This window comes from Pan paniscus, chromosome 7 (genome assembly GCF_029289425.2).
Source record: "Pan paniscus chromosome 7, NHGRI_mPanPan1-v2.0_pri, whole genome shotgun sequence".
Taxonomy (NCBI): domain Eukaryota; kingdom Metazoa; phylum Chordata; class Mammalia; order Primates; family Hominidae; genus Pan; species Pan paniscus.
This window is the reverse complement of record NC_073256.2, coordinates 94,333,027-94,360,897: the sequence shown is the minus strand read 5'-3', so window position 1 is coordinate 94,360,897 and position 27,871 is coordinate 94,333,027. Positions and strand designations below refer to the sequence as shown.

Genomic DNA, 27,871 nt, shown 5'->3' with positions numbered 1-27,871 from the left:
CACACACACACACACATATATATATTTAGGGAGTCAGAGGATCCCAGGAAAGAATGCAGGCTGTCACCAGACAATCTAACTGAATTAAAAACGCACAAGACAATCTCACTTAGTGTAGTGGTATCTACTTTAGTAACTTTAGAAATAAATGGAGTTTGTATGATTAAAGGCAAAAAAACAGCATGCATAAGTGTTGTATTCTAGTTGATAAATTTGTGTCCCATATAGGTATAGGCTAGCAACTGTGACATAGTTACACATGTAAACTGGCATGGGGCAATAAATAAATGGATGTTAGATAGTGGGAGCCAATTTTCTCATTGCTGGAATGGGAATTTTTATATAAATAAGGGGAAAAGGCTAAAATGATTCAAGTCATAATGGATTAGAATTGGACACATTAGTATGAACTTATGTCTAATGTAATATAGATACAGATGATAACATCTAGAAATACTTATAGGTACAAGTTGAGCATCCATCACCTGAAAATCTAAAACCCAAGCTGCTCTGAAAACCAAAAGTTTCTGAGAACCAACATAATGCCACAAGTAGAAAATTCCCCACTTGACCTCATGTGACAGATCACAGTCAAAACACAGTTAACACTTTGTTTCATACAGAAAAATATTTAAAAATATTATATGAAGGCCGGGCGCGGTGGCTCATGCCTGTAATCCCAGCACTTTGGGAGGCTGAGGAGGGCGGATCACGAGGTCAGGAGATTGAGACCATCCTGGCTAATACGGTGAAACACTGTCTACTAAAAATACAAAAAATTAGCTGGACATGGTGGCACGCGCCTGCAGTCCCAGCTACTAGAAAGGCTGAGGCAAGAGAATCGCTTTAACTCAGGAGGCGGAGGTTGCAGTGAGTGGAGATCGCGCAACTGCACTCCAGCTTGGCAACAAAGCGAGACTCCGTCTCAAAAAAAAAATTGTACCAAGTTATCTTCACGCTATGTGTATAAGGTATACATGAAACATAAATTTCATGTTTGGAATTAGGTCACATCCCAGAGATATCTATTTTTGTAAATGCAAATATTCCAAAATCCCCCCAAAATTCCAAAATTCAAAACTCTTTCAGTCCCAAGAATTTCAGATAAGAGATACCCAACTTCTGTGCATATATACATAGCTTGGTACACATACATATATTTATTTGTTGTGTCAGATGAGACAGCCTAAAAGAAATGAGACCCCAATAGCAATGGGTGGATCTAGTACCCAGATCTTGAATTCTAATATCGTTCTCCAATTAAGGAATCAGGGCTCCTTGGAGAAAATGGCTGATTCTAGAACTGGGAAGAAATATTCAAGAGGAGCCTAGATCATCTTGTCGTGCCAGAAAGTAAGAAAGTATTAAATTACCAAAACCAAAATGAAAACCAAAACGAAACCCCCAAAATATCTTACACTGGTTTGTGATTGGGGTATGTCAAAGGGGCACAGGAGCTCACTGAAAGAGTTTCCAATGACCAAAGCTGAAACTATTTGAGTAATAAATAAAGAAGCACTGTATTATAATCTAAAACATAACATAAATATCTGAATCTATAAGAACTGAATAAATAAGTTAATGGGAGAGAAGAGATAAATCTCCCATGCAGAAGAACCCCAAAGAAATAATGCAGAAACTCCACCCCAAACGAAGTTGCATGAGTCCCCACAACTTAGTGTGAGCTTCAAATCATGTCTTCTTTATCAAAGGTACAGTACAGCAAAGAGGGAAATTAAAAGAATTACTTTACAAGGGAGAAACCTGACAAAAGTGCCTTCTACTAGGTAATTAAGGTCAACATCAACAGTGATAAGTCAGGGTGATAATACGTATCCTTAATATGACATAATGAAAATGGCCCTTTGCTTTCACAGTCTTCTTCCCTCAAACCCATAACCTCAGTCTAATCGTGAGAAAAACATCAAACATTTAAATTGAGGGACAACCTACAAAACATCTGACTCAATACTCATCAAAACCATCAAGTAATTAAAAAGAAGGAAATTCTGAAAAATTGCCACAGGCAAGAAGAGCCTAAAGAGCTGTGACAAGATGTATACACAATGTGGTAATCTGAGTAAGATCCTAGAATAGAGAAAAGACATTAGGTGAAAACAAGAAAATCTGAATAACATATGAACTTGAGTTAATAATAATTTATCTATCTATCTATCTATCTATCTATCTATCTATCTATCTATCTATCTATCTGTTTATCTATCAAGACAGAGTCTTGCTCTGTGGCCCAGGCTGGAGTGCAGTGGTGCCATCTCGGCTCACTGCAGCCTCTGCCTCCTGGGTTCAAGCTATTCTCCTGCCTCAGCCTCCTGAGTAGCTGGGATTACAGGCACCCCTAACCACACCTGGCTAATTTTTGTATTTTTAGCAGAGACAAGGTTTCACCATGTTGGCCAGGCTGGTCTCAAACTCCTGACCTCAAGTGATCCACCCGCCTCAGCCTCCCAAAGTGCTGGGATTACAGGCATGGTTCATTAGTTCTAATAAATTTACCATACTAATGTAAGATGTTAATAATTGGGGGAATTGTGTGCAAGGTTTATATGGGAACTTTCTGTAATGTATACTCAATCAATCTGCAAATCTGAAACTGTTCTAAATAATAAAACCTATTATTAGGCTGGTTGAAAAGTAAAGTGGTTTTTGCCATTAATTTTAAGGCCAAAAGCTGCAATTACTTTTGCACCAACCTAATAATAAAAAGAGTTTCAAGGGACTTAATAATAATTACAGTGTATGGATCTATTATGAACCCAGATTTAACCAACTAACTATATAGTCACTTATGAGACAATTGCAAACTGGAAGGGTGACTATTTTATAATAAGGCATTATTCTTTCTTTAAGTTATAATAATGCTATTATGATTATGGGCAAAACACTATTTCAGAGATGCAAACCGAAGTATTTAAAACTAAAATGATAGGATGTTTGGATCGTCCTCAAAGTAATCCAGTGGGTTATACTTCCTGTGGGAATATAGACAAAAAAAGATTGTCCGAGAATGTTGGAGCTGGATAATGGCTACATGGAAGTTCATTACACTACTTTTTACTTGATATATGCTTAACATTTTCTATCAATATTTTTAAAAATTATAATTCATATTAGAGAGTTATAATGAGTCTTTGTCTTTAGTAATCAAATATATTATCTCTTCTTGTGAATTGTTTCTTCAGTTATTTAAGCAAGTGTTCATCTATGATAATATAACTGTGCTGTATTTCTCAAAAAATAATTTTAAAAAGGGAGAAAGAAAATATTTCTGATAGAGTTTAAAGAAATATCTTGTATACCTGTGTGTTCAGTGGCATGGGTTCAGTTAACTTGTTTGTTATGTTTGTTACCTGTGTTAAAATAATAACCATTCAATCCTCTCTCATCTGCAGACCAGCACTAATCACTAACGTGTTTCGAGTAAAACATAAATGTGTTCTGTGTCACTTTCCCAACAGCATCTTCATATTCCAATAAAAAGTGATTTAAGTACTTAATTAGTCTTGGGTTAATTTATCTAATCATTTAAAAATTATGTGATAATCTTAGCTGCTCTTATTGTCTATTGATATGTGTTTCTTGTATTCAAAATATTCTGTAAAGTTTATAAGTATTTAAGTCAAATATTTATTACTTACTCAAAATGCAATATATTTCACCTTTTTTTTCTACTAAGGCAATGCTTCAAAAATTAAGATTGTTGATAATTCATAGTTTAAAAATTTGCTTCAGTTAATTATTGTTTTGGCAAAGCCTCCTTCATTTCTAGCAGTTAGTTCCAGTGCTATGTTTCTGTCAAGGCATGTTTGGTACTTCCCAAGAGGTTTATTCTGTTGCCAAGTAAAGACACTTAAGCAAACAAAAAAGCCTGTATTTTTTTGGCCATATCTGATTGACCAAGGAGATTTTAGATCAGGAAAACTTACATGAAGCATATTCTGATTAGCTAAAGGTAACAAAGGCAAACTGTACTATAAGATCTTGGAGTCTTAGGGAAGATATTCTTGATAAATATATTAGAATTGCCAGGCAAACATTTTAATTCATTTCAAATTGGTTTTCCTAAGAATATTTTGAAGCTTATGTGCATATATTAATGGCTCACAAGTCGATTGAGTGAAAAAGGGGACCTGTTGTGTTCCACAGTGTTCTTGGAAGACAGTCATATTGGCTACCACTGTTGACTTGTTCCCTGATTGGTATCAAGCCAACCTACATTGCTTTTCTGAGTAAGCAGTTTTCTAAAACAAAATCTTTTTGTTGTGCTTTAAGAGACACAGGGTACTTTTTTTTCCCTCTTAGAACTGCGTATGGCCACCAGGAGGCAGATATCTATTACTTATTATTTGTCATATTTATAGAAATAAAGATTATAAAATAGAAATATAGAAACATAGAAAAACACAGAAATATATAAAGATATACTTTTATTTTTTACTTGTGATATATGAAAGACTGGTTTAATTATTGTTAAGTAACCTGGCTTTCCTATCTGATTGAGAAATATGCTTTATTAAACACAGGTATTTATTCAAAGACACTTATAGTAAATATTTGATTACCCAGAATGTCTGTTATGTGGAGTTTTCTTAGGTCTGGGAGGAAAATACTTTTTATTTTACTATTGTATAAATAATTTTAAAAGTTAGCTTTTCTAGTTGAGTAAATAGATTGACAATCATCATAGCCCCTGTATATCTTGTTAAGAATATGTGAGTTTCAGGACTATCTTTTCAGCCAGAAAATACTTCATCAGTGTGAATGAATAACATGTCAGTGTTACGTTAATCACATAATTAATACTATATGTGAAAGTAGGTATTTATTTAAAGACAGCTTTCATGATATATCTAACTAGCAGAAGAGGAGTCTCTCTTAGGCCAGAAACTGGAATGGGAGGAAGAGCCTACAGCTAAAAAGGGGAAATTTTCTAGACAGTACCTAATCTTTCTTTGGAGGACCCCATGCACAAAAACAAAGGCCTGGAGATCCTGGGCTGAGGTTAACTAGATTATAAAAATTTTAAAAAATTAAAAAGAAAAATCTTCCTTTAGTCAGCTGGTCAATCTATACTTTCTGTTTTTCTTCCTTTTGTTCTTCCTCAATGTTTACCAGACTCTGCCTGGTCTCAGTTTTACTCAGGGAGCCAAGAGAATGGGATTTTATCTGCACTTAAATCAGAAAATTATCAAGAAAGTAGCTGTCAGAGGTGCCAAAGGAAATGTCATCAAATGACTAAGTCTGTCCGATGCTTCTTACTGTCCTTCCAGTGCCAATCTCTGATGGCTTTATATTTTATATAATTAAGAGAATTTATGCCCCCTTCTACTATCTAGTGACATTGTGAAACTGCAAAGATAACAGTTGTTAAGAAAAAGTTAGGACTGAATTTCTTATGTTGACTTGAAGATAGTCCTGAAGTATTCTCTCTCTCTCTTTGTCTGTCTCTTTTTCTCTGTGTCTGCATTTCTTTCTCTTCATTTCATAACTCTTGATTCAAATAGTTAATAATACTTTGCTCCACCAAATTTGGATTTTCTACACTAAACTAGAGGAAACCCTCTAATATAAATATTTGGTTTGCTGGGATGCAATTAAACTGAGTTTTATGACTGTGGTTAAGTCATTGGATAGCAAGCATCTTGAAAATATCTGACACATATTAGGTGGAAACTCCTTCATATCTGTTCAGTAAATAAATGAATAAAATCTCTGTGCAGATGAGGGTACTAATTTATGAGAGCTAAAAGCCATTTGACTGCTCTCTGAGTCATTTAAGACTATAATCAACATATCTCATATAACGACAAAACAACAACCATATTAGAAGCTAATATTTATTTACATAAAGTGCCAGGCACTGTTCCCAATACTTTACATTTATTGATTAATCTCAACCTTTTAACATTCTTCTTAGGAGCTATCAGTCAACATTCCTAAGAGATGCTATATTATTTCCTTTTACAGATAGGAAACTGAGACTGGGATTGGTGAAGTAAATTGTCTAAAATCATACATTTAATGAGTAAGGAGTATAGATTCTGAGGCTATGGCGATTAAAATAAGCTTTTCATATATATTTTTTTCCAAGTGTTTTCTAAAATTGTCAGTCATTTGGAATTCCACTGGATAGACAGATGACAAATCAAGGTGTCTCTCTGATATTTGGGGAACTCGTAAAATTTCTGATTCTCATGGTGGCAGCAGTTAGTGGAACTGGGTACCACCCACCACCTCTCTCCTAGTTGATGAATGACTCAGAGGTGTCATTCAGTTGATGAATAATAGAGGTGAAGACTACTCTTACCACCAGCATTATTTATGCATCCCTCCTCTCTTACTTTGCCTTGTACCACCTGTTCCTCGCCAATACCGAGGGGCTCCATACTTCCAACAAACTTTAGACTGAATCATATCTAGCAGCTTGAGTCTGGAGCTCATTTCTTTTTTTTCTCTTCCTCCCAAGTAAAGGTGGGTAGTGGCTGAGAGGTGTGCAGGAAGTGCCGGGTAGAGAGATTGAGGAAGAAAGTTGAAACTGGGAGGATGCAGAATGGAGAGCAACTGATTAGGCATTCTTGAAAATTATAAAAATCATGAAGAGATAAAATGAAGGAGAATAGTGATATGTGAGTAGGAGGAGAGGAATGTGGAGAGACACAATGTAAGTGAGGAAGCTCAAGTAGGAAACTGGCAGAAGCAGGCAGGTGGGCTGAGTAGGATGGAGTCAAGAAGGAAGACAGCTGTATTAGGATATTGTCAGATTGATCCACGAAGGGAGAGAACAGATGGTCATGTTTTCCCTTTCTCAACAGCAAGTGCTGTCTTTGCAAAGTCAGACTCATTCAAAATATTCTTGTATGGGCTGGAAGTACAACAAGGCATTGTTCTGAGAGCACAGAAAAAAGCGACACTGTGAAGCAATTGTAATTCCAGTAAATGACAGGCCAAATGTTGCTGGGTGTTTAATACATCTAGAAGCAGTTTATTCAGGACTTATTAAATCATAGAGCCTAAGGATTCAGTCCACTTTTATGCTTTTCAGATTGGCTAGAGTTAGGAAATATTTTAATTGATGATAACTTTCTGATTATGTCAGTGAGGGAATGCTATTGTATTAAAGGCAATAATTTTGAGTTTTCATAGTAAATATATTTTAAATTACTTAAATCTGAAGCAGGTAAATGACCAACAGGAAGAACAAATGCTGTTTCTACAGAAGTTAGCTTATGGGACCAGAGGATCTGTGTGGTAATGAGATGGGCTAGAGCAAAATGTTGGGAAATTATGTACCAAGAAAAGGGGAGTAAGCCTGGGACTTATAACCTGTTCAGCAGGGAACTGAAATCTGTGATACTGGCTTCACAAAGTTGTCATCCATCTGATCTTTTGATAATGAGGGAAAGGAAACTCAGATGAAAAAATAGATGGATAGTTCAGGAAAGGCAAGGACAGGACCAAATCCCTGGGATCATGCAGCTAAGAAGAGCTGAACAGAGGTGGAGCCAGCTTGATGGTTCAGAACTGAATGGAGATGGGACCTGCATGGACGAGGGGATATAGTGGTTTGAAGGACCTGTACTTCCTTGGGTAAACACTTCTAAAATATGAATAGGTTTGCAGGTGAGTTATGATTTTGGGAGCTTCAGGTTGACCTGAGAAACATGACAATAGAACTCCACAGAAGAGTGACTTGCAATGAGCCTTCATAAATGCATTAGGTGACCATTCTGGGCTGAACTTCGGAGCCTACTCTGGAGGGACAGATGAGGATTTAGCCTTCACCAGTCTCAGAGGATACAGTTCTTTCTAGTGAGTGATGACTAGAAAGGAACATGACAGGAGCTTCCAGTATGTTAAGATATTTGGATCCTTGATCTGGATGTTGGTTACCTGAGTGTTCATTTTAGAAAAATCCATCAAATTGAACATTTATGGGTACTTAAAAATATTTATTATACTTTAATACAAAGCTAAAAAATACCTATGCCTGAACCTCTCCTTACAATAAAATCAAAATCTACGGAAATTTGGCTGAGTTCTTAATCTTTAAAAAGTTTTCCAGCTGATTTGGACAGGAAACCAGAGTTGAGCATCACTGAGAAATAACTATACACATACATGCACACTGTACACCTCCATCCTGCAAAAGTGAATCCTCTCCTTGTTTAATTGTCAGACAGCAGAATACGGTATAGAGTTCTGTGCTGTATAATATGGTAGCCAAGACATTTGAAATTTGGCTGGTCTGGATTGAGATCAGCCAAAACAGATACTGGATTTTGAAGAATTGGTACGAAATAAAGAATGTGTCAATAATGTTTATATTGGTTAGGTATTGAACAACCATATTTTGGATATATTGAGTTATTTTATTGCTTTCTTTCTATTTTTTTAATGTGGCCACTGGAAAATGTAAAACTACATGTTCAGCTCGTATTATTGTTCTATTGGTTAGCTCACGTGTAGTTGAAAGAGCATGAGAATTGTCACCAGAGAAGATGGACATAATTTTCATTCCTGCCTTTGCAACATGAAAACCTACATGGCCTAAGAGAAGGCTCTTAAGTTCTCTGAGTCTAAGACTGCTCACTTATAAGGAAATAAATATATTCATATTTCAGAGTAACTATGAGAAAGAGGTAATATAATCAAGCATCTGAAACATATTCAGAACATAATAGTTACTACTACTCTGAGAAAAGTCTTCTACTCCCTTCCTATGGTGCAATATAAAAAGACATCTTTCTCTTATACTTGAACCACATGTTATGAGTGGAGACAGAGGGTGCCTTTAAAAACTGAGGAGTGAATCAGGGCAAGGGCATGAGTAGGATATGGATAAAGGACAGCAGCAGCTGCTTTGCCAGAAAGAACCCTATCTGTGCCTCATTGTATGCACCTCTGCTGCTTCTCATTTACCCTCTGACATCTCTTTGGCTTTTCCAGCTACTAAATTATTAACCTTTGAATAAGTCCTATGTCTACTTTCATCTCTAGCCCTTAGCCTACCTTCAAAAATTTAACTCTCACTTTCAGAATTCTTTCATTTCTGTGTTAGGCTCCTCAGCACGAGCCTTATCTGCGGCTCAGGGTCCTTGTGTGTGGGACATGCCTTGATGTTTACAGTTTTCTCTGACTGGTCTGGGAGCTGGCCTGCCAGCCACTTCTGAACTATTTCAGGCACACCCTCAAATCCTTACTGACTTTCATCAGCTTTGGAGGCTTCCAGGTCCTTCTCCATAGAGTCTCAGATATCTTCTCCACCTAGTCTAGTGTCTCTCCTCAGACTTAGCATCTACACACTGTGCTCTGGCTAACAGGGATCATTTTTAAATTATATGATCTTGTTTTCCTACCTGTGTAACTTAGTTTATGTCAGTTTTTCTACACAGAATGCCTAATTTTTCTTTCTTCAGTGAAATACTTATTCCAATAAATAATTTCAGTGATTCATTTTTCATAATATATCCTGTCAAGTGAGGTTTCTTTCCCAGAATCTGTATGGGATGTTCCATGTTCATTTGCTACTATTTAGCAGTTTCAGACATTTATCATAGATATGTATGTGCTTCTGTTACCATGTCTATTAAATGAATATCCTTTAATAAACCATCAGGTCCCCTGTGGCCTCCTCTTTGTATAGAGCCTAATTCAAAAAAGTTTCATCTGAAATCCAGAAATAATTGAAGAGAATTCCCAATATTTACTTACATACCTTTTAGGATATTAAAGATCTTATTCAGAACCTATAAAAGGTCCTTTTCTCTCCTTCCCAATTTTGTTTCATTCTGTATTTTCATTTAAATGTCTTACTTGTGAAACCTCTCAAACTTATTTTAAAAACCCATATCACTGCTTTAAAAATCCTCCTTGTAATTCTTTATTCTAAATTACGCATGTTGACTTAAACATGTTAAACAACTTTTTAAAAATCTGTTTCAATCATTACCTGGTTTATTCTCAACAAAGGAAACCTCAAGCATTGTTTATCTGAGAATCTTCTTTTTCCTCTTATCTCTCTAACTTGTATATCTGTTCTCCCAATTCTGTGTTGCAAAAGGCCTAGGAATCAACTGAGAAAAAACTAAATTCTCATTAGATGGTAGAATTGAATAATAGGTTCTTAAAAGGAAGATGGAGTGGTGATGGGGGAAGACTGGAAATACTGATAGAAAAACTATTGTCCCCATTATTATTTCAGTTTTTATTGGTCTATTGGATTCTGTGGTCTTTTAAAAATTTCTCTTTTATTACACCTAATAAAAAAAGACTTAAACTTAGTAAATGCTCAAATTTTATTTCCTAGACAAATTTGATGATTTGTTGAATTGTATTTAGGACTATCTGAGAAGGCAGAATAGGTTTTTTACCCTTAAAACTTCATGATTATATCTTGGCTTGTGAATTTCAAAGAGGATGTGGGATAAAAGAAAACTTAGAAATTCAACGGGACAGTCATAATAGTCACACCATCCTACTCAAGCAAGGTGTAAAATGAATCATGGCAGCCAAAGTTTAAACATGTTCTATTAGCAGTAACCTACATCATCACCTTTGTCAGTCTTTTTCTTAGTTTCAGAGTCCAAAAGTTCACAGTACTTCTTTAGTCTTGTTAGATCTCCAAAGTTAATTTTATTACCAGTGTTTTTTTAAAAGATAACACTATTCAGGAAAAGGTCTTTAAGGTTCTATACATGTATATCAGTGAGCTTTCTTTCTTGAGTATATAAAAATGTGTTTCTTAATCCCTTTCTACAATTTTTCCCCCTTTTTTCTGTGAATTCCTGACACTGAGGTTTATTCTGTTATTATTAGAACTCTCAGTTCTTTAGGCTGTTTGAGTGCATTTCTGTAAGGCATATTCTCAGAAACTCCAGTGAACTTTTGTTCAAGGCCTGCAAGATCCTTCCTGGAGATCTTCCTCTCTGAACAATGTATCACTTAGGCCAAAAGAGTAAGATATAACCCCCTTTTGGCTCATCTTAATTCCAGCAAACTGAAGATAATTCCTGCTACAGAATTCCCAGAAATAAATTTACCAAAGGCTTATTTAGCTGGATGGCTTACCTTAATTTGCCCATCTAGTTATGTGTTGTCCTATTGGACATCTCATTTCTCTATGTCTTATCAAATCTTTGTGCGTGTGTGTGTGTGTGTGTGTGTGTACAAATGCAGCACACCAGTTTGCAATACAAATTTTAAAATAGTTACTCTTGTATAAACTAAAAAAAATGGTGATAGGAATTAAGTTTTTATCCTCTGCAATGCAATATTCTTGAGACGTCACTATTTTCAACCATGAATTTTATCTCTGAATTGCATTTTCCCTAGTCGATCTATGTGTAGATTCTCTCTCTTAACTTCATTATGAGCTTCAGGAGGGCAGATATTATTTATTTACAAATATCTACTGATGTTTGTACTGATTAGCAATAACCTACATAGATAAACAGTGAGTATACAAAGATGAATAAAACGGAGTTGATGCCCTCAAAAAGCTCACATTCAAGGTGGAGAGATATGCATGCAAATAAATAGCTATGATATAGAGATCCATTTGTGGATAAATTGTTAGAGAGCAAGGAGTATAGAACGGCTGATTTCCTAGGGTAGGGCTCGGGAATGGAGATGAGTCAGAAAGACTCTACCAAAAAGGATGAAATGAGGCTTAGTCTGAAAGGATCAATGAGACTTTGCCCACAAGCATGAAGCACATTTTAGGAACAGGATAAAAGCTAACACAGAGCAAGGAGTTATACACAAATACAATGTGGTACTTATACCGTAAAGTTTGTCTGGCTAAACTTAAGGCTTTTTTAATTAGGAGAGATACATGATCAAAATCATGTATCAGAGCAATACATCTGGTGGCAAGATGGCTAGAAAGAGTGCTGGATGAGGCAGGTCATGCTGAGCAGGCCATTGCATAATAATAGATAAGTAATGATTTAAGGGTTGGAGTGCAGATAAAAAGAAGTGAACAGTTTCAATAGTGAAGAATTAGAATCGATTGACCAAAAAACAAACAAACACACAAATCAGAGGAAGAGGTAACAGCTAAAAGGGCTCCAAAAATTTTGATTTAAGGTCAGTGGAAAATCAGTGCTACCATGATCTGAAATCTGTAGCATATAAGGAAAAGCAGGTTTGAAAATGGGATTATGCATTGGATTTAGTATTAGAACATTGAATTTTAAGATTCTTTGAGCAATCCATGTTCAACTATCCAATAGGTCAGATAATGAGGAGTGACTCCTGGGCTAGAGATCAAGATATGAGATTCGCCATAGGAATATAGTGGCTGATGTGGGAGTGGAGGAAGTCATCTGGAGAGAGAGATTAGAGGAGAGGAATGAGAATGGAAACCCAGGGAACCATGAAATTTAGTGGAGAGGTAGACAAGGAGGAACCAGTCTTAGGTTAGTGAGGAGGTGTCAGAGAGAAACAAACAAGAACTCACTAAATAAAAAACATCTGGAAGAAAAAGGAAGGCAAATGAAGCATATCAAAAAGATTCCATGGTGAACCAGATTAAATGTCATTGAGTAAGCTAATAAAATATACAAAAATGATCCACTCTATTTCGGGTAGTTATATTTGTTTAGGTATAATTCAGAGAAGTAGAGCAAGACTGGGATTTTACACATATATGGCTGCTGTTGAGAGGAACAAGTGATATCACTAACATTTATCCAAGAGTAGAATGGAACACAGAACTTTACAACATCACAAAGTAATCTTGCCCATCTATGAATGTCTAGGCTCTGTGTTGGTGCCCAGATATGTGACAACCACTCCTATAAAGAAATGAGCACTATAGGATCTGAGTACATAGCAAGCAAACATTACGGGGAGATTGTGGTCATAGAGCAAGGACATATCCATACATTATGGAAGTTCTATACTAGAGAGAAAGCTGATGTTTTCTTGATATATGTCGATTCTATATAGTTGAAAAATACTATATTATTCAGTGATAGCCTGTCATACTAGTATCAATTAAAAATATAAAAACGTTAAATTTTATTTTAGGTTAATCTGAGTCCTCTGAATCATCATCACCTTTTAATTTCCACATTGGTCAGAGATTCAATGACAATGGCAGAGACGATGAGCTACTAAAGATGTCATTGATAATGAGAAAAATTTTATTGGAAGCCAAATTGCAAAAGAATAAGAAATAAGGAGGAGAAGAAGCATGAAAATAGGGAGTATACATTACTATTTTGAGAAACAGAAGTGATGAAGCAAATGGGAAATTGAAAACTTGAGCACATTTGTGAAAAAGGGTAAAGTCAGTAAAGAAAAAGGATAATTAAGACATCCTGTTAAAGTCAGAATAAAGTGGTTTAAAAACATCAAATGAAGGAATAAATCTTAGCCTGAAAGTGGGAAGATTCCTCTGTCCCCAGGGACATGAAAAGAGAGAGCTGTGCAGCACTTATGTCTAGATTGAGGTTGCAGACAATGAATAAGCATTGTTTTAAACTTTTTACAGTCATCCAGAAGACAAGAGAAGCGAGTGGCCTAATTGACTTTTATGGGGCAGAGATGGCAGAAAGGCAAGAAAATGTGGAACCTGAGGAGCACCTAGGAGAAAGATCAACAATAGAGTCCAGACTAGCAGGAAGGTTGCTGAGGAAGCATCCATATTAACCCAATCAGAAAGAAGATGTGGTGCAAATTAGAAAGTTAATAGGTTATAGTCATATAATTTTGTTAATTTTGACTTTAGTATTAAAGATGAAAAGGATCCTGAATCCCCACACCTGAATTAGACAGATACAAGAAATACACAATGAGTAGAGACACTAGAGGCTCTACAACTTATTTCACTGGCTAGCATTTTGTTGGTCCCAAGTCCCGATGTGGTGTTTTATTCTTGCGATCTGAGTAAGATGAACTTAAGTATTTACATCCCCTTTGCTTTTTGGACTGAAGAACTTGCCTGGATTCAGGCTGAGTGCTGTTTGATGCTTACTTTCTCTTGAGCTCCACCTTGGTCTCTGTTTGGTCATTACTGCCTGTGTGTGGTAAAAATAAAATGATGGAAAGAGAGAAACACTAAGATAAAAGAAGAGCTCTCTTTGCTTCTTTACCCTAAAAATTTACCCTTAATGCAGTAAAACCATGTGCATTACCCTTAATGCAGTAATGTGAGGATTGCATTTTGTTCCTGACTCATTTCAAAGCCTTGCAGTGGAGTGGGCAGGGTGGGTGCATCAGGAAGCCTTGAACTTCTAGATCAGTGGTTCTAAAGTGGTGGGGGTGCAGGTGGGTGGAAGAAAGGTATCAGAGTCATGCAGAAAGTTATTTTAAGAGAGAGTGTTTGTGTATGAATGTATCTATGTGGGGGGTGGGTAGAGGGTGGGTGCTGTAAAAACTTTCCAAGAATTCTGATAAACACCTGTCTTTCTCCTGACTGAAAGTCATCTCCCTACAGATGAGCAAGTAAGAACCATAGGCATGGTATTGGGGGTTAAGATCTAGGAGGTGGGATGGTTCTGGTAGATGACAAAGACTAGGAAGTGGGCTACTCGAGTGGAATGGAGTTGAAAACGATTAGAATAAAGGCCAGGAAAGAGTGAAGCTGGAGTCCTGGGTTTGTCCACTGCGGGATGACTGAGGCATATAATTTCTCCTTTATCACCTGCAGCACTCTCTAGCACAAAGTACATAGTGTGAATTCAATAAATACTCTTAATAGACTGTGTACATTTCAGAAAAATGTGTTACTTTTAATTTTCAATTATGTGAGCATGCAACATTGCTAAATACAAAAGTCATACAAGCTCACAAATGACTTCAGAGACTGCCACTCTTGTAATTAAAGAACAATTTAGGGTCTATTAAGACATCATAAATCATAGATCCTTTCCTATTTTCACTTGATGACTACACATTTTCTCCCTACTACTACTACTACTACTACTACTACTACTACTACTACTACAGGTTTCACTTAGAAGCTTTGCTGCCCGGCAGTTACATTTCTTTATCCATTATTGTTTCCCCGAAGAGAAATAGCAGTATCATTCATCTTCTAAAATGGTGCATTACCACAGCATCTAAGTAAGACTCAAGTATAGGGCATTTACCATTGGCTGTTCTGGGAGTATTATCTAAGAATTGGATTTCAATGTCTGTTATTTATTTTAAAAATATTTCTATGAATTTATGATAATATGTTGGCATAGGATGATTACAATTGATAAAAGGTAAATTTAACAATTTCATGCTTGTTGCAAATAAGTCAAAAAGCCAAAGTCCCCATGTTTGTTGGTAATTAAACAAAATGAGTAGCATGAAACATAAAAAATATGAATCATGCTGTGTTTACAGACCACATGCCAGAAAAATATCTTCTGGGAAATATACCCCCCAAATAAGACATAATTGAATTTCTTTTTTTAAAAAAAGATATACTTTATGTGACCTACTCATATCTGTGTTATTACCCATCCAGGGAGCCTTGAGAAAGGCAATTTCTCCTTCTGGGATTCAGTTTCCTTCTGTAAAATATGGAGGCTGAAGAAGTTCATCTCTAAAAGTTCCCTTACAGCTCTGCAGTTGGCTCTAATTTTATGACATGTGCACTGGAAAGCTCCTTGGTGACAAACATAGGTTCAAATCCTCAGTTCATCACTTACTAGCTTTTTAAGCTTCTAAAGGTTATATTTTATTGAGTGCTTATATTTTAATCTGTGAAATTGGATAAAAATACCACTCTAATAGAATTGTTTGAGGATCAAATGGGAGAATAGGAGCTGCAAAGCCATTAGCGTAAGAATAGTTGGTTGATAGAATCCAATGCCTGTTACTAAACCCAAGGCCCTGGTTTCCTACCCTTTCCTTCTCTCCTTAAAAATTGAAATCCATATGTATTCTTGGCAAATAAAGGAAACTAAAATAAAATTTGAAAGATGCCATGAATAAGCAAAATGTATAGGATGTGGACATTTTAGAAAATTACTTTTTATCTCCCTAGCTTGGGAATGCCTTTGGGTTTGAATATAGCAGACAAAGCAGTAGTAAGAAGTCAAACTAAATCCAAAGCTCCATATGACTTTGCAATTTAGCACTATTTATATATTTAAAGACAAGCATGGCACCACATGCATTAATAACAGTATATCACATAGGAATATAAACCCTCCACATAGACTCAGCACTGGTTCTAAACTTTTCAAAATCACATAAAATCAGTTTGGAATTTCACAACCTTAAGAAAGAAGAGAAGTTTAAATTCACAAGAAACCTATTAAAATATTAAATGAGGATACTGAAAACTGACTGTAGGGGTTTGATGGTTTAAACAGTTTACCGGGGATTGCCTAAAATAACCCTAGGAACCTCTTTTCTCACTTGTGAGTCTATTAATAGGTGATGTGTTTGAATTTTACTGGGCATTTTGGCCCCTGATGGATTAGACAGAAGGAAGCATTCTAAAATTTAATCTTTCCTCGTTCTGCTCTCGGAAAGGCTCACATTATTAATTTTTTTTCTAGTAATATCTGATTGAGTACTAAATGCAACCCATGCCCTTATTCCAGTCAGTTGAAATGCCCTGTAGAAGGAGAAGTGAGCAGACTTACCTTTTATCCTGTATGTAATTACATAGAAGGGCTGAGTTTCTGGCACAACCACACAAATTACCTATTGAAATGCTGCTCTACCTACTTCACGTGGCAAGGTATCTAAGCCCTCAAGGACAGCTAAGTGGGCTTGTTATTGTAAAGGGACTCCCATTGTCTGCTATTTGTCCAGTAATTCATGAACCATTGGCATATTACTGGTTCCTTATTTATTACCACTGACAAATGATTTCATAATACTGACCAGAGGGATTACACAGCTCACAAAAACTTTCCATATAAGAAGCACGATGTTAAAACACAGCAGAGGCCATCAAACACAGTATTAATGAGAATTTTGTTAGCTTCTAATGATAATCATTATTGTATCAGAATGCAATTCACACTAATTATTAGTAAAAGTTTACAAACATTAAAAAGTGCATAATAACATTTGGATCTGAGAGGGCTGAAAAAAGACATGAAAACACAACACCAGGGCTTTACTTTTGTGATTGGTGTCCACATGATTGCAAGGAGATTACTTTCTCCACCTGATTCAGCTTAGTGAAGATAAGTTGTCCTCCAAATTTAAATAGTATCATACAGCATTGTGAGAAATTTGATTCCATAGAACAAAATATTTCCAGTCCTTAGTATGATCTTGGCTTTTCTTTTCTACCTTTCCAATTGTCCAAAATTCTCATAAATTAAAAAAAATATATATATATTATGTGGGAGAAGTTCTCCACTTGAGAATAAAACAAATTTGACAGATTGAATTCCAGTCTGTGCAGACACCAAACAGACTGAATTCAGGTGATATTCACATTAATGGATATTTTCAAATGTCTCTATAATAAAGCAATGGAGTCTTGATGAATCTGTTAGACTTAATCAACTCATCAACATACAATGAGCAAGGGGAAAGACTGTGTTTTAAAAAAGGGTGTTCTATCCTGTGTACACCACCACAGTATGGAAAACTAAAATGAAAAGACAGCCCTTTTAAAAATGAGTGGTATAAAAATTCACAGTAATGTACATCATTTTGTTTTTCATAAGCAATCAGAGAAGGGGGCAGTGCTGAGCATATATATTGTACAATACAAAACAGTGTAAATAACACAGCAGTAACACACAGATACGTAATGCTAAAAACAGTGCTTTCTGGATCTTTCTTTTACTGGGTGAACACTTGAGCCAGAGATATTTAAACTCTGGGGTTCAATCAACCCTTCGCAATTAGACACAATTAAATCCTCTGACATTGTGAGGGGCCAGATGCTACAGGAAGAATCATCATCTAGGTCGGAGCTACTCTCTATAAGCATTTCGTCATATGATCAAGTGAAAGGATCCATACAAAAATGACGCCCAAACACAAGCCACATGATTTCAACCATTGCTAATGACAGAGGTAGGGAAAAGTCTGCCTGCAGCCACAGCCTCTGCCCTCATTTTTAACATGATAATGAGCAGGTTCCTGCAATGCAGCACAGCCATTTTCTTTTTCCTCTTTTCACTCATGGAAACAAATGCATTCCAGATACTCCTGGAGATTTGAGACATTTTCAGGTGTGGTCGAGGGTCAAAGTGGGGTGTTAGCTTTCAGATTTTGCTGCTTCTCCCTGGGCTTCCCCACTTTGTTCTGTAGAACTTCGTTGTGCATCTTCTTCACCTTCTGCAAAAGAAAAATGAAAACAGAATAAAGGCAAAATAAAAATGATTGCTTTTATTTACCAACTCTCAATATGTCATATTGGTAAGTTCAGAAATACTAAAGAGGCCTGAAACCCTCGAAGGAACAAGTATATTTTCTTGGTAGTCAGTTCACCACTAAGAAAACAGCTTAAGTTTTCAAGGACTGATTAATTCTGTGAACTTGGGACAGCACGGCTCAAAAACAAAATAATATTCAAATTTTCAGAGTAGTTAGTGATCAGCTAAGCTTTGGATAAATAGCTCAGAAATCTCAAGGCCAGGTCATGTCACTTAGGTATAGTTTCACAGGTTGCAGAAATCAGAAATGTCTTTAAGTAGAAATCAGAAGTGGGAGCATGTTTACCTTTTTATGCCTGATTGTCTTATTTGAAGAAATATTTTAAAACTGCATTTTCTCCTTTTTATAGCACTTGATGATAACCCAGCTAATTTCTCAGAGGTTCTATTAGTTCAAAGTAAAATCAATAGTTGAAAATGAAAGGACACTATGTCAGCTGGCCAGTCCCTTGTCAAATAGTTACAATGGCCTCTGGTCTGCCCTTAGAGAACATGTGCACAATTCCAATAAAACCACCCTCATAACTGCACCCTCAGTAGCAATCTTAGCCAGTGGTATGGCAAACCTTTCAATGCTTTCACTCCATATTAGGTCACTTTATATAAGTGCAAGCTGTTGGCAATTCTAGACTCAGATTCAAATATCTGCATGCGATATTTTGTTATCAGGCAGCCAGTATGGCTTGGCAAACAAAATGTTTTCAGGTGTTGCAATAATATAAACAAATCAATATTTGCTGAGGGTTTGTTATCATAATTCAAATAAAAGCAGGTAAGTCGGATGGCCTATTCTTTGGACCATAATGTTATAAGGCAGTTTCTCCTCTACTCTTAGCAAGTACACACAAAGCACCTCACCATACTCCAACAACATTAAATCTTTAGGGAAATTAAAACCAATTCTTCTACATAAAAATATTTTCTTCTAAAGCAGTACCAAGGGTATGACCAGACATTATATATAATTTTCATGCACTATTTTATTGTGAGAGGCTCGCATGATGTGCAGATGGCCTGGTTCTGAGATGTGTAAATTAAGCATGCAACAAGAACTTGGTAAACAGGAGAAGCTTTTGGTAATCAAAGAAATGAAGTCAAATTAGGGCATATGTAAGACAGTAGAATATTTCAGGATGAAAGTGATTGTATAAATACAAGATGAGGAACTTGACTCCCATGGGGCTTGGGACCCTCTAGATGTCTGGGGACACTTCTCAGGGCTTAGCATTATGCTGAAAACATAGAGACTGTTGCTAAATAGATGCCTGTTAACAAATAAAGGTAAACATGAAGCAACAATATTGTTGAGTATAAACTAAAATGAAGCTGAAACATTTACGAATTACAAAAAAAATTCCTCACAATTCTTAGTGACGTTGAATTTGTCATTATATATTTGCCATTTTTTCTATTTTAGATCTTCATATTATACAGTTATTAGTTTTTTGTACTTAGAATAAACAAAGTTATTGCTTTGTATACTGTTCCTGGTTTTGGACTTTATAATTTTAAGAAAAACAGAAAATGTTGCAAGAGCCTAGTGAATTGCAATTAACATGCAAAAATATTTAGAAAAGAAGACATTTGGAAGTATAAAGATAATTTAAATTGTTTTAAATTATTTAATTGTAAAATAATGCATATGAAAATATTTTATTTATATTTATTAATATTACATTTTAATTTATTATTTCAATAATTTATAATAATTTAATATGTTTTCAGGAAAATAAAACAGTCTTAGGGCTAACAATTCTCAACTTCAGGAAAAATAGAAAAAGAAGAAATTAAATTGTACTATGAATAAAAATGTCCTAATGTTAAGAGCGGCTAAAATTAATGCAGACTATTTAAAGTAGCATATTTATATGAAAAATAAAATATAAATCTTATGCAAGACTGCAGCAAAAATATATTTATCCATCTCATATTATGAAATTGGAATAATTCCCCATACAGTCTTTCTCAGAGCTGTTCTGGGAAGTAACTACTGGTAGCAATAACAGCACAACAATGAAACCTAAGATTTATACAGGTCTACATATTCCAAAGTGGTGATGTTAAAGTTTTATTATTAATCTGAATTTGAAAAGACCAGTCTGGGAAATACTGAGCTTTAGCCATTGAATAAAATACCATCCTTATATATTTTAAAGTAATGTTGCTCAGCCATTTCATTAATCTATATATACATATACTCTGACTCAGTTTTCTAATAATCTAAAGGTTTTACCTTAAAAATTCTAACAGCGAAGACATATTGAATAATTAAGAGTCAGAAACTGTGATAAGTGCTTTCCATGCACATAATATCAGGGTTTCCCTAATCATGAATTCTTTTTACTGTTAAAGGTTATTTTTACACAAGTCTTCTCAGGGAAACACATTCAGCTTTGATATCTGCAAAAGCTATGGGTGGAGGAACTATCAGGGGACTTATTCTAATACTCAGAAGTAAAACTGTCAAGTTTTTTAATCCATCAAACTTGTTTTTCTTTTTCATTAATGAAGATAGATTCCTTGGGTAAGAATTCAAGGCCCAGTAAGGAGACAAATTTTTCACAAACCCATTCTATCTGGAATAGGAAACCAAAGACCCTTTTACCTAAGAGTTACTAACGTAACAGATCATTTTACTTCCATTCTTAATAAAATTAGCCCTGGAGACTCTTTTTTACTAAAATTGTTCTTAGAATTGAAGTCTATCAGAATTACCTGTGAATCTTGTTAAATATCTACCTAGTAAATGTTAGAGGTGGCCAATATTGTCAAAGGTAGGAGCTCCAACTTTGTTAAATACTGTACATAAGCAATTTCAGCTTTTATAGAAATTAGGATTTAAAAAAACACACCATGTGTTTTATTGATTGCATTAATAAAATCAGATTAAGGACTCTGCATTTGAGTGGGAAGCCTTCTAAACAGACATCATTGAAAATAGAGCAGGAGTGATTAAGAGATTAGTCTCAGACTTTCATCTTGCCTTAGATTGTTTAAAACTCTTTACATTAGATTACTTTCAAAGATGGCTTTTCGTGCCTTAATCCCTCTTAGTAAAATGCCGCAAATCATTCCATGCTCATAGAGAAATGTGTGCCAGATGACTTACCTGTCTTGTTGATATCAAGACCTGCTAATTTCAAGGCTAATTCATTGCTGTTGCCACTTGCAGAGGAAACCAGGATATCATGTATTGCATTTCTTCTACCTGTTCTTCCTGAAGCAATAAAATCTGCATATGTAGTTTCCACATCAGTCATTGCTACCAAATATCCACATAGCAGGGACTACAAAAGAAAGGAAAATTAATAGGTGAATATAATGGTAGTCAATGCTAAACATTTAACTACCACTACCGACCTAGTATATGAATGTGAAACAATTGTCCTGTTTACAGGTTCACAAAACAAGTAATGCCTTTTCTGGTCCTAAGTATTTAGATCAAAGGTCTGGGAACCTTTAATGTACATATTTAAATATGTACATTTTTACATATTTAAATGTAATATTTAATATTCATTTAATATTAATATATTAATATTAAATGTAATAATATTAATTATTATTAATAATTAATAATACATATTATTATGTATTTTTACATAATATACAGTATTATGTATTATATTTGTGTCCATTTGTACTCAGTTTTTAGCTACCACTTATACGTGAGAACGTGCAGTGTTTGGTTTTCTGTTCCTGCATTAATTTGCTTAGGATAATGGCCTTCAGCTCCATCCATGTTGCTGCAACAGACATGATCTCATCCACTGTTGATGGGCATTTAGGTAGGATTATCAAGCCTGATAGTACATATTTAGGCTCTGAGGGTCATATGATCTCTATCCCAACTACTCAACTTTGTCCTTACAGGACAAAAGCAGCCATAGCCAATACGTAAAACAAATGTAATAAACAAACTTTATTAACAAAAATAGAGAATGGGCCAGATTTGGCCTGCATGCCATAGTTTGTTGACATTTAGTTTACATTATAAAATTATCTTTCTCTAATACCATTTTAGTCATTCTTCAACTCCAGAGAGAACTTGAGATCAGGTGGGGGGTGCTAAGTAAAAAGTGGTTCATCCTAGGGGTAAGCACTAAGTGAGAGCATTGTCTGTACAGTCTGTTAATGAAATGGGCCAAAATTCAGTTTGCTTTTTATTACCACTATGCACCATGCACCAGCAATTCTAAATATTTTCAGTGATCAAATACCGCTTCCAGTCCAGAAAAACAGCTCCCCACGTTCCCCTTGATAAGTCATTACTTGAGAGGAGTAACAAACACTCTTGATTAAATCTTGGAAATAAAATGTCAAAAGGTACAAAAACTGATTACTCAAAACCCTTTCATTTCTATCATTAAAATGGCCATACTGCCCAAATTCACAGATTCAATGCTATTCCTATCAAACTACCAACGATATTTTCCACAGAATTAGAAAAAAAATTTTCTGAAATTCGTAAAGAACCAAAAAAGAGTCCAAATGGCCAAAGCAACCCTAAGCAAAAAGAAAAAAGCCAGAAGCATCACGCTACCCAACCTTATGCTATACTACAAGGCTGTGGGAACCTAAAACAGCATGATACTGGTATAAAAACAGATACAGAGACCAATGAATCAGGTTAAAGAACCCAGAAATAAAGCCACACTTAAAGCTATCAGATCTTCAACAAAATTGACAAAAACAAGCAATGGCTAAAGGACTCTCTCTTCAATAAATGGTGCTGGGATAACTGGCTAGCCACATGTAGATTGAAGACTGGACCTTTTCCTTTTACCATGTACAAAAATCAACTCAAGGACTAAGTCAATTTCAATTGATTAAAGACTTAAATGTAAAACCTAAAACTGTAAAAACTCTAGAAGAAAACATAGGGAATATTTTTCTGGACATAGGCTCTTGCAAATAATTTATGTCAAAGACTCCAAAAAGAATTGCCACAAAAGCAAAAATTGACAAATGGGACATAATTAAACTAAAGAGCTTCTGCACAGCAAAAGAAACTATGAACAGAGTAAACAAACAAACCACAGAATGGCAGAAAATAGTCTCAAATTATGCATCTGACAAAATTCTAATATCCAGAACTGAAAAGGAGCTTAAATCAACAAGCGGTGGCTCACGCCTGTAATCCCAGCACTCTGGGAGGCCAAGGTGGGTGGATCACCTGGGGTCAGGAGTCTGAGACCAGCCTGACCAACATGGTGAAACCCCGTCTCTACTAAAAATACAAAAATTAGCTAGGCCTGGTGTTGGGTGCCTGTAATCCCAGCTACTCAGGAGGCTGAAACAGGAGAATCACTTGAACCCGGGAGGCGGAGGTCACAGTGAGGTGAGATCACGCCCATTGCACTCCAGCCTGGGCGGCGAGAGTGAAACTTTGTCTTAAAAAAATAAATAAATACAATAAAAAAAAGCCAAAAGCAAACAGCTCCTTAAAAATTGGGCAATGGATATGAACAGACACTTCTCAAAAGAAGACACACATGTGGCCAACAAGCATACGAAAAACTGGCCAACATCACTAATCATTAGAAAAATGCAAATCAAAACTACAATGAGATACCACCTCACACCAGTCAGAGTGGCTATTATTAATAAGTCAAAAATCAACAGATGCTGGTGAAGTTGCAGAGAAAAGGGAACACTTTTACACTACTGATGGGAATATAAACTAGTTCAGCCACTGTGGAAAGCATTTTAAAGATTTCTCAGTGAACTAAGAACTACCATTAGACCCAGCGATCACATTACTGGGTATACACCCAAAGGAATATAAATCATTCTACCATAAAGACACATGCACACGTATGTTCATCACAGCACTTTTCACAATAACAAAGACACAGAATCCACCTAAATGCCCATCAACAGTGGACAAGATCATGTCTGTTGCAGCAACGTGGATGGAGCTGAAGGCCATTATCCTAAGTAAATTAATGCAGGAACAGAAAACCAAACACTGCACGTTCTCACTTATAAGTGGTAGCTAAAAACTGAGTACAAATGGACACAAAGAAGGGAAGAATAGACACCAGGGCCTATTTGAGGATGGAAGGTGGGAGGAGGGTGAGGATCAAAAAACTATAGGGTACTATGCTTATTACCTGGGTAATAAAATAATCTGTACAAACCCTCGAAAGATGCAATTTATTCATGTAACAAACCTGCATATGTACCCCTTGAACCTAAAATAAAAGTTGGAAGGTGAAACAAACAAAAATAAACCAAAACCACCTCATTTGTAAAATTCTGAATCTGGAAATTCTCTCCCCTCGTCACAGCCACCTTTTCTTTTTCTTTTCCTCTTATACTCAATGAACCAATTCTTTATACTGATGCTGTCTTTAATTCCTTGAATCACTTTTTAGTTTCCTCTAGGTCCAGTCCTACGTGAATCAGTTACCCACTACTTTATGTAGTTTTTTTATTAGCATCAAGAAGTCCCTTTGATCTATTGTTATCTTTACTTTCGTACCTACACTTCACTGCTGGGAAAACACTACAGTATATTTTCTCTGATCTCAGTACTGGGTGGCTGAGTGTTACCAGAAAAAGTCACAAAATTGTGCCAATTGGCTCAACTAGAAATTTCTGGCTCTATTATTAGTATACACTTGGATGGAGTTGCTCAGAAATTCTTCTGTTCACCTCTAGTTGACTCTTCCTTATGCTATTCTCTTTGGGAAGGATTCCAAACCCTTTCCAGTCTACACACCAGACACCACCTACCTTAAGAGATGACTCTGCATCTTCCTCTGAGAAGATACAGGACATCTGTTACAAATTCTCTAAAAATTCTTCCTTTTTCAAACAACATTTCTATGTGTAATCACCATTCTTTCTTTTTTGGATGAATTGACCTGCCTTTTTAAGACATGCTATTGATTTTATTTCCTTCCACCTCTAATGCCATTACGCACTGCTCATTAACATGACACATGTTGGAGAATATATTTTCCCCCATTTCTCTCCCTTGATATCCATGTCTAATCACTTGCCAGGTCATACTGATTTTTATTTGATGCCAGTCATATTTAGTCCCTGTAAAACACAGGAAAAACATAGGAACATGCATATCAACCAAATGCTGAGTTTTTCTGTTCCCTAAGTTTCTCCACGTCCCAACCTATCCAAAATGCTGTAGTAAGTGTTACCATTTTGCCTTTCTCAAAGGCCTTTCAAGCCTGCTGCACAGCCTATAGAACACATTCTGAATTTTTTAGCATTTCTTTTAAAGCCTTCCATGATCTGGAAAGGACTCACTTTTTTTTTTTTAACTTCAACCACTTGCTCTCATACATGGTATGTTTTAGAATAATGAGCAATATTTTTCCAGAGCTTCTCTGCTGCTGTGCTGGTTCAAGTCTGTTACTCCACCCGTAACAGTTTTTCCCCAACAAACTTTCTTGTTAAAGTAGATTTAGCCCTCAAAACTCAGTCAAACACCATCTTCTCTTTTACCTAATTTCCCTATCTCTTCAGGTAGCGATCTACAGGTTTGATTTGTACCCTACAGGGCACTTAAATTCTAACTAGAGCTATAGTTACTTCTCCTTCTCAATAGATTACTGCATTTTGTTAATATTTTAATCACACACAATTTCTAGCAGAGTTGTTTGCACATAGCCATTGTTAAATAAGAATATGTTAAATAGAACTGACCAATGAGGAAGAAATATATTAATCACCTTTTATCAGTGGCCACAGAAAACTTTCCTGCTTCCTGATTGTACTAAATTACTAAATCCTAAAAATTCATCTACTTCAGTCTAGAAGTTTTTATAGATGAAGGACCTGAGTACCAGATAATTCAAGTGATCTGCCCATATTCACATAGTTAATAAATTAATCTGCCCATAATCGCATAGTTAATGAATTAAGTACTTGGAACTTAAGTCTGCAAAGTTCCTGCCCATGCTTTTTACTTTACCAGGCAGCCTGTCTATGAGTAAGTCAGAGTTTGAATAAAGTTTTTGGAACTTGGAATAATTCAGTGTTATTAATTGTGAAGATATTTTCATTATATGCATTACCATTAACCAACACAGTATTTGGTTTCTGCATTACTTCAAAGGTTTAGAACTGAACATGCACATCAATCTAGCAAATACATCTTATAAATATTTAAGGAGAGGTGGAGTCACAAGAGATATTCAAGCTCTTTTCACAATGATTTTCACTCTTAGTCTCTTTCTATGGCTTTTAAAAACATAGGCTTAGGCCAGGCATGGTGGCTCATGCCTGTAATCCTAGCACTTTGGGAGGCCAAGGCAGACTGATCAAGAGGTCAGGAGTTCGAAACCACCCTGACCAACATGGTGAAACCTTGTCTCTACTAAAAATACAAAAATTAGCTGGGCGTAGTGGTGCACGCCTGTAATCTCAGCTACACAGGAGGCTGAGGCAGGAGAATCGCTTGAACCCGGGTGGCGGAGGTTGCAGTGAGCCAAGATCGGGTCACTGCATTTCAGCCTGGGTGACAGAGCAAGACTCCGTGTCAAACAAACAAACAGGCTTGAAAAAAGCACGAGTGCTATTATTTCTCATCTGATAACAATGATGTAAAGTAGGAAAACAAATCCTCATTTTTCAGATGGAGAAAATAAGTCTCAGAGATTTTAAGTAACCACTAAATCATACATATTACCATGACTTAAACTATGGGTATATGTCTTTGGGTTTTGTGTAAAGGGCATTGTACTTTGCAGTAAAGGTCCCTGTTTTTTTGCCATTATCATTTCTAACTGCCATGATAATACATATCCTTGTAGGGGTTTATATCTAATTCTCCTTGCTGAAAATAGTTTTTAAAAGATTTGAAATACCAAAAATGAGGCAGAGAAATGTGGTAACATTTTCCATGAGAAGGTATATATAAAAGAAAGTGTCTTGTGTTATGACTCATCTATGTGGGAATTTTAAAAGATCCTGGTGGCAATTCTACTTATATGAGGGTAAGCAACAACTTACTTTGAATTTTCATTTAGTGCACTCCCAAGTAATGAACACATGAAGGAAGAAATGAGGTTATGAAAGACATAAAAGTATATTGTGCTTACTTTTAAAATCTTCATATATAGCTTTCATTTCAATTGAATGAAAGACAATAGAGACAATTGTGAGAAGAGATTATTCCTGTAAAGTTGAAATATATTTTTAGTTCCATGTGCATCCAATTCTGAACCTTTAAAGTAACATAGAAACTAAGCACTGGATATCCAGTTAGAGTAGCCAATATAATTATTATAATAGAAATAGCTATTACTATAAAAGTAATATTTCATTGCTTATTATATTTTCTTTCCCTAGACAATAGATCTATTTTCCAATAAAAGAGCAATAGCTAACAAATAGCACACAACAAATATGTGAAATGAAGGAACACATACAATTACATTTTTAAACAAAATATATATTGTATACTCCAGATTTTCTCTATGATTATAGTGCTTTTAGTGAATTCCCCTTAAGTGCTCAAAAATAGA

At 35.7% G+C, this 27,871-nt stretch overlaps 1 protein-coding gene across 3 annotated transcripts in view; it reads right to left on the bottom strand.

Moving 5' to 3' along the window:
• Positions 1 to 14,731: 14,731 nt before the first annotated feature.
• The window catches only part of PKIA (cAMP-dependent protein kinase inhibitor alpha), a 90,005-nt gene continuing 76,865 nt past the window's right edge, over positions 14,732 to 27,871 (bottom strand). For 2 of the 3 annotated variants that reach the window (XM_003831292.5, XM_003831291.5), the window contains 2 exons: positions 21,484 to 21,661; positions 14,732 to 18,276 (listed from right to left, as the gene is read on the bottom strand). In XM_003831292.5, the coding sequence (XP_003831340.1) occupies positions 18,197 to 18,276; positions 21,484 to 21,634 (231 nt within the window). In that variant the 5' untranslated portion in view covers positions 21,635 to 21,661 and the 3' untranslated portion in view covers positions 14,732 to 18,196. Of the gene's footprint in view, positions 18,277 to 21,483; positions 21,662 to 27,871 lie in introns of those variants that run through there. The other variant, XM_055116677.1, reaches the window with a different exon arrangement.